This window comes from Mizuhopecten yessoensis, unplaced genomic scaffold, assembly GCF_002113885.1.
Source record: "Mizuhopecten yessoensis strain PY_sf001 unplaced genomic scaffold, ASM211388v2 scaffold2435, whole genome shotgun sequence".
Taxonomy (NCBI): Eukaryota; Metazoa; Mollusca; class Bivalvia; order Pectinida; family Pectinidae; genus Mizuhopecten; species Mizuhopecten yessoensis.
Window position 1 is genome coordinate 469,601 of NW_018404545.1, and position 9,702 is coordinate 479,302.

A 9,702-nucleotide genomic window follows, 5' to 3' on the forward strand; every position below is an offset into this window, starting at 1 on the left:
GGGATTGAGATGGAGAGGGCAGGGTAGTTTGTGATCAGGGATTAAGACGGAGAGGTCAGGGTAGTTTGTGCTCAGGGATTGAGATGGAGAGGGCAGGGTAGTTTGTGATCAGGGATTAAGACGGAGAGGTCAGGGTAGTTTGTGCTCAGGGATTGAGATGGAGAGGGCAGGGTAGTTTGTGATCAGGGATTTCGACTGAGAGGGCAGGGTAGTGTGTGATCAGGGATTGCGACGGAGAGGGCAGGGGAGTTTGTGATCAAGGTTTTGCAGTAATGATATAATGATAACGAAAGGACATGATACAGTTTATGACCAATGGGTCAAGTCCTTCTGGGCAGGGTAGTGTGTGATCAGGGATTGAGACGGAGAGGGCCGGGTAGTTTGTGCTCAGGGATTGAGACGGAGAGGGCAGGGGAATTTGTGATCAGGGATTGCGACGGAGAGTGCAGGGTAGTTTGTGATCAGGGATTGAGACGGAGAGGGAAGGGTAATTTGTGATCAGGGATTGAGACGGAGAGGACAGGGTAGTATGTGATCAGGGATTGAGACGGAGAGGGCAGGGTAGTTTGTGATCAAGGTTTTGCAGTAATGATATAATGATAACGAAAGGACATGATACAGTTTATGACCAATGGGTCAAGTCCTTCTGACTTGGAATTTAACATTTAATCAACTAACACACATTGATGTAGTAAGATGCATTTTGCTAATGTATTGAAAACAAATTTTTACTAAAAATACAATCACAGATGAAATGATACTGGTATTAGATGCTATCCTTTTCCTTTGCAGGGGTATGCCACAGACTGTGTCCTGTTGGCGGGGACAACATTTTTCTATGTGTTGTCCACAGCTTCAACACCAGAGGTGACTGTGTCCACTTTCTGGTCCACATTCCTCTCTCTCAGTAATCCAGGTATTGATGTTAAAGTCACTTGATCCTTGATTTTGATGACAACAGATAGATTGGTTTTCATTAACATGGTTTATTAGATATTTTTGGAGGATATCTGATTTTTATGTAATTGGGTTCTTATGTGAAAAATATATTTCAATTATCAATACATAAATTTGTAAATCCCCAGTGCCTTCAGTCTGTTTTGAATTGTTGTGATATGTGTAATAATATCTCCTACATAAGGTAAGCGTTACCATGTTTTGTCACATAAGATATGGTTCTACAATGTACAACATTTATGGACTAGGTATTCATGAATGTCGATTCCTTTACAGATATAGAATTTTCTGTAGATGTTCTAAGGACTTCAATGTCTACACCTTGTGACCTTCTGTCTGCCACCTACAGGAAGTCACTTGGTCCTGTTTGTCTGCTCAAAGGGGTCATAGCCTGTACCTCTGCCGAAACATTGTGTCACCATGCCGACAACCAATCAAGCACCTTCATCACTGATGTTTTCCCTGTGATAATTGGATACTGCTCGGGACCAATCAACTTACACTTTCACTCGTTCAGTTTACTACTATCATGGTTTAAAAAGTTTTCCATGTGTTTATTACAAAGTACAAATTTTCATATTGAATGTCTTGAGGGAAATGACATTTTTTCTAAAACTTTGAACTTAGTGTATTTGAATTGGGACAGTCCTGTGGAAGATGTGGCAGATATAGTAGGAGAGGTATTTAGGATGCTATTGGGTTGCTGGAGTACTATCGCAACCAAATATAAAACAAGACTGACAGATTTTGACAATGACTTGCCCGGAGGAGCTTTGTCCAAACTAGAAACTACACCATGGTATGTGAAGGGGAAGTACAGGATCCTGGCCATACTTCTGTCTTATACAGACCAGGAACAGGTGAGAAACATGAAGTAGGACCTGTCATGTTTATGAGTTCATAAATATTTCAAAATGGTGTGGTATCATTTTAGAAGAGTTAAAGAATTATCAACCTTACAATTATAAACTGTGATATTAGGAATGATTTAAAAAAGATGATTACCCTAAAGCCTATCCCAGAATCATCCCACAGACACATGATTTAACTGTTTTATCCTAATGTTTTATGAATGATAAAAACATTATTGTGTGGTGGGTTTTTTAAAAGTTGATCAGGTATTTGGAAAGGATGATTTGTAATTTAGGAAGAAATTTGCAGATTTAGTACTAAAGTTACCTCATTTTGACTTGAATATGATTTTCTTATGACTATCATCCTTATAGATCCTTGTGAGATGTCCTCAGATCAGACAGCACCTACAACGGTGTATGTCCACCAACTACCTAGCTCCGTGTGGAGCAGATGTCTACAAAGCCTTTCTCCTGCAAATCAGGTAATTAGATATATACTTCTCTCACAAAATAATAGATATATACTTCTCTTACAAAGTAATAGATATATAATTCTCTTACAAAATAATAGATATATACTTCTCTTACAAAATAATAGATATATACTTCTCTTACAAAATAATGATACATACTTCTCTTACAAAATAATAGATATATACTTCTCTTACAAAATAATAGATATATACTTCTCTTACAAAATAATAGATATATACTTCTCTTACAAAATAATAGATATATACTTCTCTTACAAAATAATAGATATATACTTCTCTTACAAAATAATAGATACATACTTCTCTTACAAAATAATAGATATATACTTCTCTTACAAAATAATAGATATATACTTCTCTTACAAAATAATCAGATACATACTTCTCTTACAAAATAATTAGATACATACTTCTCTTAAAAAATAAAAGATATATACTTCTCTTACAAAATAATAGATATATACTTCTCTTACAAAATAATGATACATACTTCTCTTACAAAATAATCAGATACATATTTCTCTTACAAAATAATTAGATACATACTTCTCTTAAAAAATAACCAGATATAAACTTCTCTTTCAAAATAATCAGATTTATACTTCTCTTCCAAAATGATATTGTTATGCTAGATAGTAAATATAAATATGTGTGATGTGAAAAATGATAAGATGTGCTATGGGTGATAACTCCCACTGATTCTCCCAGTAAAAAAATATCATTACCACTTTTTTTGGATTGGTTAAACTTGGCAGTTTCAGTTTGTTTTTATAAGCAAACCAGGCAGGTACATTTAAGGTTTTATGAAACCATATAGGTAAACTGAGTGATTTTTTTAATAGGAAAAGGAGTAAAGAAGAAGTGATTGATGTGTGGAGCACTGCCTGGCTGGATACCATGATACAGAGTCTGACCAGCAACAACATGTAAGTCACAGAAAGGATTTTTTACTGTTTATTTACTTTCTTTTTCAAATCGTGTAATTTCCTGGGGGGGTTTTGGGAAAACAAAAAAACATTTATGAAGAATTGAATTGACAAGGTGTGTGGTGCTGATGTCACTTGTCTGCCTAACTTCACAGTTATGTTTGGTTTTTGGATTTACCATAAATACTACAAAGGTAAAAATGCAAAAAAAATATCTACAAGCTTTTGGGGAATGAGTGATTAAATTTTGATAAACTATGAGAAAAAAACCCAGAAAAAGACAAAATATTGTTATTGAGAGCCATGTGGTGTATTTCAGATGGCTCCAAAGTAACACAAACCACTACTGGGTGCAGACAACACTCAAGGTGCTGCCATCTGTTGGAGATTTCCTCCAGAAACATTTATCAAATGTATTATATTCCAAGAATTCTCATCTCCCACGGCAACAGGTTCTTCATGCCTGGGTGGTGGTGTCCAAGGTCATCAGGAACAACACAGCAAAAGAAGCTGAGGTAATGGATTGAAAATTAATTGAAAATTTTGGTTTGAAATTTCTATTTTGAAATCTAGCATGATTAGACATTTTTAAACAGGCTTACAGTTGTTATTAGTCCCATACCAGTGAAACCGGGTGGACTAGAGTTTTCCTCTCCGTCCGTCTGTGTACATACGTAACACCAATGTTTGTCAGCGCTCTAGCAGCTTCATTCCTTGAGGGATTTTGATCAAACTTCACACAAATACAAAAGACCATAATATCTCGGAAAAGTTTGAATTTCATGGTCGTTAGGTCAAGGTCCCCATTACTATTTTTAGAAAATCCTTGTCAGCGCTCTAGCGACTTCATTTCTTGAGGGATTTTGATCAAACTTCACACAATTACAAAGGACCATAATACCTCGGACAATGTCGAGTTTCAGGGTTGTAGAGTTGAGGTCAAGGCCACCATTACTATTAATACAAAATCCTGGACAAGTTGAAGCCAGTGAGGGACTGATTGATATATTATAATCAAGCATCGATCGATTTGTTCTGTTTGATTCCGATTATCGATAAAAAAAAATCCATAATCGATATAATCGGTTCATTACTGAACTTAAAGTGTCAAATGTGTATGTTATATACAGTATACATGGAAATTCATTTATTCTGTCAGCAGACATATTATGTACCCATGTCACCTTGACAGGATTACCTGTTGGATAGCCAGATGATTAGATCATTGGAGACAGAACTAACAGGACTGAAATGAATACAATGTCACACATTCAGTTTTAATAAAGTCAAAGATCACTGTAAACTGGGTTCCCCGTAAACTGTTCCCTTTTACCTGATTTGATGTTCCTGTAACTGTTGTAGGATTCTGCCTTGCTACGGGAGGCCCTGTACAGTAGTTCTGAGGAGACCAGGTTGGAGGCCATCACTTTGATATGCTGCTCTCTCCGTAAAGCTGGTAGGTATTCAACAGGCTTCTTTACTTTATGACTTGTAGGTACTCAAAGTATTTCTGTACTCATAGGGCTGGTACGAGCTTAACAGGTTTCTGTACTTGCAAAACTTTTAGGTACTCAAATAGTCTAATCCCTGTAATAGTGAGAGACTATTACAGTGTGTTGTGTTGTTTCACTCTGTAGAATCCCTGTCAGAAAGAGACTGCACCCTGCTAATGGAAATCCTGCCAGACAACCTGAAGATTGACTCGGCCCCATTCAGACAATACCTTGGAGCCAGCATGAGGAAGCTCCTGGCCAGAGTGCGGGACAGCTGTCTTGCGAAACTTAAGGCTGGGAATGATACCTTGCTAGGTTGGTACAAGTTTGACTGTATATGAGGTTAATATTTGCTGCATTGGTTTATTTTGTTGGCAGGTGAATTGTCAAAATCAATATGACTGCAAATACTTACTCTGAAATCTGCCTGTGTGTAATATCTTTGTCTACGAGGGGCATTTATAGAAAATGAAAGTAACATCACCACTAACCAGAGTAACCACCACTAACCAGGGTTACATTTAAATGTCTTGTAAGTTGATTTCTAAGTAAGGCTACCAGATAGTTTTAATCAGAATCCATTTGTCAGGCCTCTTTGGTGTGACAGTAACAGACTGTCATGTCAGTTGAAGTTCACAGCAGCCTGTACTATATATACCTGGTAATCTATTGGACTAAAAAGAAATGTTTTGAAAACATAACAAAATTGTGGTTTGCATCATGTCGATGCAGAAAGATTATAAATACATTAATATTAGAATCTGCTTTTGTTATTTCTGATTAAATTTGGTTGCGTTTGTATCATATCAACTTTGACCTTTATAGTTAAGTTGAGACCCGTTTGTATCAGATTCCTCATTAGCCTTTGTGGAGTGGCTGCAGTGCCTGTGTATTAACAGCCTGATGACTGGGGCTTGTTACCAGCGACGAAAGACGTGTCTCGACCTTCTGACCATTCTGTACGACACAATGGTATATCAGACCAACTCCAAACAGAGGAAGTCATTTACACCAGGTAAAGTTTACAGGTGGTCTGTTAAAGACACTTGAGTGCTTACAACAGGTAAAACATCACAGCTATTAACCTTCATGTAGAGTTTAAATTTATATTACAAGTCACATATCTATATCTTCAGAAAAAATATAATTTACATTTGATTTACTAAAGGTAACAAATATAGTTCTATTTGATTTGTAGTCCTTGCATTTCAATACAATCTTGGAGAGAATTTTATCAAACGAACTGCATTTCAGAGTCCACATTGACGTTGGTGGCCTATGCCAGGGAACATGATTTGTGGGATTTCTTCTCTGCATCCAACACAGTCTGTGTCCTCCACTGCCTGTGTGATGGAGCTGACGAGGTAAACCAATATATAGGGTTCAACCAACATATCAGGGCTTGACTTTGACATAACTTCATTTACTTCTGAACAGATTTTATTTAGAATTTAATGGCATTACTGATTTAAACTTAAATATTTTTGAAGAGTTCACATGACATTTTGATACCAAACCTGTCACCGATTGTTGTTGATTGTATTTGAATAGATCCAGGAGATGTCTGCCAACCTGCTGATGAAGTATTTTCATTGGCCGATGTCATCAGATTCTTCTTGGATGAATATGACCCAGGAGGACCTAGCCTGCCACCTGCTTACACATGCTCTCAACTGTTGTAACAGCCCAAAGGCTTCAGAGAGTCAAAGTGGAGCACTGCTGACAAAGATCATCTTCACTAAGTAAGTCAGAGCAGAACACTGTTGACAAAGATCATCTTCACTAAGTAAGTCAGAGCAGAGCACTGCTGACAACAATCATCTTCACTAAGTAAGTCAGATTGGACCGCTGCTGACAAGTAAAAGAGGTTCAACAGAAGTTTAAATTCTATAGCTGTATTTAGAAGTTAAGCAAACTTGATTAGTTCATAGAAGTAAAATATTTTATCTAATGCATTACTTAAAAAGGCATGAGCAATTTCAATATAGGAATCTATTTTGTTGTATTCCTATACCTGGAATGATCAGGTGTACTAGTGATTGATTCCAGATGTAATTTTGTACTGACAGGTATGTGGTAGAGCAGGGTTGGACCTTTGACATGACCCTCACTGACGATGGAGCCTGTTGTTCTGTCCTGCCAATAAAAACACAAAGAGAAGATAATACATCTGTAAACACTCCAAGAGAAGATAATACGCCTGTAAACACTCCAAGAGAAGATAATACGCCTGTAAACACTCCAAGAGAAGATAATACGCCTGTAAACACTCCAAGAGAAGATAATACGCCTGTAAACACTCCAAGAGAAGATAATACGCCTGTAAACACTCCAAGAGAAGATAATACGCCTGTAAACACTCCAAGAGAAGATAATACGCCTGTAAACACTCCAAGAGAAGATAATACGCCTGTAAACACTCCAAGAGAAGATAATACGCCTGTAAACACTCCAAGAGAAGATAATACGCCTGTAAACACTCCAAGAGAAGATAATACGCCTGTAAACACTCCAAGAGAAGATAATACGCCTGTAAACACTCCAAGAGAAGATAATACGCCTGTACTCTTTCTCAGAACACTCATCTCTTTTATCGTTAAAACCATGGAAACTTCCAAGACCAATGTTGTTTTAGCCTCAAAGACATCGCCTGTCCATGGTAATAATTCTGTTTGAATTTTGTCTGCGCTTCATTTGTAACTTTCTATCCTTTAATTATTCCTTAACTAAACTTTTTGCAGTGCATGAAGTTGAAAAATGACACATTTGAAAGGAGTATTTTAGTATGGGAATTAAAACATTATAAGTCACATGACTGCTAGGCCATTAAAAGAATCAGGTTTTTTTCGAGTTGAATAATTAAGAATTTTATTTTGCATACCTTGATATGCATCAAGTAAACCTATATAATGTATAGATAAGTTTTGTTTTGTTCCATGTGACACAACTACATCCAAGGTAAGCATCAGTTTTGTAACATTAGGAAAAAGATTCGATCACAACAGGCGAAGGAGCATGTAGTTCTTGTAGTTCATTAGAAGTGTCGACCTGTTTCACCCCTACAGTGGGCTTCTTCAGGATCTCCTGACCTACTTTCGGGTATCCAGACGAGGAGCAATGGACCAAATTATTCCACCATTGAAGTACCACGGCCTAGTTCTGTAACATGTAACAGCACCATACAAAGATGTCTGGTAGTCATGGTGCAGCGTCCGATGTCGGTGTATCAACTATCATTTAAATAACTAGTAGTTCTGGACAGCAGAATGTATACTAACTAAAATTGGCGTGGAGCATCCCTGGGTGAAGGAGACTCTGTGTTGTGTAAATGAAGTATTTCCCCCTGGGGTAGAGGGGGTGGACCTAGTAGGGAAATTACCAGACTAGTAAACATTTAAAAGGCTGCTCCATCAATACAGACAAAGAGATTTTAGCCTAATTTGGTAAAAAGGATCCCTGGGCCATGTGAAATCAACACTGTGTGTAAATAATGTGTATGAACCCAAACAGGAAGGAGGGAGGGTAGAGGGTTGGGGTCCAATTTGACTCAATGTTTAAAAGACTGCTATTTCAGTACAAATAAAGGAACTTTAAACTTATTTGGTATTATTGGGTCAAGGAGAGAGGGCATAGGATTGGGGCTTAATAGTTGAAATAGAATATAAAATAATGATGCAAAACATGCAAAAATATACCACCCTTTTATTTGTTCAATTATGTGCACATTGCTTGTTAAATGTACGAAAGTGATTGCAAGCCTTTGTTGTTTGTTTTCACAATTATAACCATTACTATTATTCATATGTTGTAAAGCGCCTTAGAGTAATTTTACAAATTATATAGGGCGCTATATAAATGCTGCATAATATTATTATTATTTTATGATTTGATCCCTGATAAAGAATTATTTAAAACATTTATTTCTGAAATTTTGTCCTTGTTGCCTATATTTATTTTGCTCTTTCCATAGACAGATACCAAATTCAACATACAATTGTAATATATATATGCAGATCAAGTTCAGGCCCCTGGGCTGCTTGTTGAAATATCATTATTATAGTGAACTGTTTTACAGGATTTGTTGCGGCCTGTACAAGATGCATAACTGAGACTCCAAACCTTCTGTACAAGCATCCCATTGACTTGGATAGAGTTGTCAAGGAGATGATAACGTTGGATATAGATGTGATTGGTACTATGCTGAAAGTGATGGCTAAAGACAGTGAGAAGGGTGAGTTAATGACTTAGATACAGTTGTCAAGGAGATGATAACGTTGGATATAGATGTGATTGGTACTATGCTGAAGGTGATGGCTAAAGACAGTGAGAAGGGTGAGTTAATGACTTGGATACAGTTGTCAAGGAGTTGATAACGTTGGATATAGTTGTGATTGGTACTATGCTGAAAGTGATTGCTAAAGACAGTAAGAAGGGTGAGTTAATTACTTCGATACAGTTGTCAAGGAGATGATAACGTTGGATATAGATGTGATTGGTACTATGCTGAAAGTGATGGCTAAAGACAGTGAGAAGGGTGAGTAAATGACTTGGATACAGTTGTCAAGGAGTTGATAACGTTGGATATAGTTGTGATTGGTACTATGCTGAAGGTGATGGCTAAAGGCAGGGAAAAGGGTGAGTTAATGACTTGGATACAGTTGTCAAGGAGATGATAACGTTGGATACAGATGTGATTGGTACTATGCTGAAAGTGATGGCTAAAGACAGTGAAAAGGGTGAGTTAATTACTTGGATACAGTTGTCAAGGAGATGATAACGTTGGATATAGATGTGATTGGTACTATGCTGAAGGTGATGGCTAAAGACAGTGAGAAGGGTGAATTAATGACTTGGATACAGTTGTCAAGGATATGATAACGTTGGATATAGATGTGATTGGTACTATGCTGAAGGTGATGGCTAAAGACAGTGAGAAGGGTGAGTTAATGACTTGGATACAGTTGTCAAGGAGATGATA

General features: G+C 37.1%; 1 protein-coding gene across 3 annotated transcripts in view; it reads left to right on the forward strand.

Moving 5' to 3' along the window:
• LOC110445988 overlaps nucleotides 1–9,702 on the forward strand; it is a 36,877-nt gene that overhangs the window by 4,122 nt on the left and 23,053 nt on the right. For all 3 annotated transcript variants that reach the window (XM_021490912.1, XM_021490911.1, XM_021490913.1), the window contains exons 7-18: nucleotides 793–916; nucleotides 1,234–1,817; nucleotides 2,184–2,293; nucleotides 3,148–3,231; nucleotides 3,551–3,746; nucleotides 4,594–4,687; nucleotides 4,869–5,039; nucleotides 5,575–5,739; nucleotides 5,979–6,088; nucleotides 6,276–6,466; nucleotides 6,794–7,383; nucleotides 8,800–8,955. In XM_021490912.1, coding sequence (XP_021346587.1) covers nucleotides 793–916; nucleotides 1,234–1,817; nucleotides 2,184–2,293; nucleotides 3,148–3,231; nucleotides 3,551–3,746; nucleotides 4,594–4,687; nucleotides 4,869–5,039; nucleotides 5,575–5,739; nucleotides 5,979–6,088; nucleotides 6,276–6,466; nucleotides 6,794–7,383; nucleotides 8,800–8,955 — 2,575 coding nt within the window. The remainder of the gene's footprint in view (nucleotides 1–792; nucleotides 917–1,233; nucleotides 1,818–2,183; nucleotides 2,294–3,147; nucleotides 3,232–3,550; nucleotides 3,747–4,593; nucleotides 4,688–4,868; nucleotides 5,040–5,574; nucleotides 5,740–5,978; nucleotides 6,089–6,275; nucleotides 6,467–6,793; nucleotides 7,384–8,799; nucleotides 8,956–9,702) is intronic.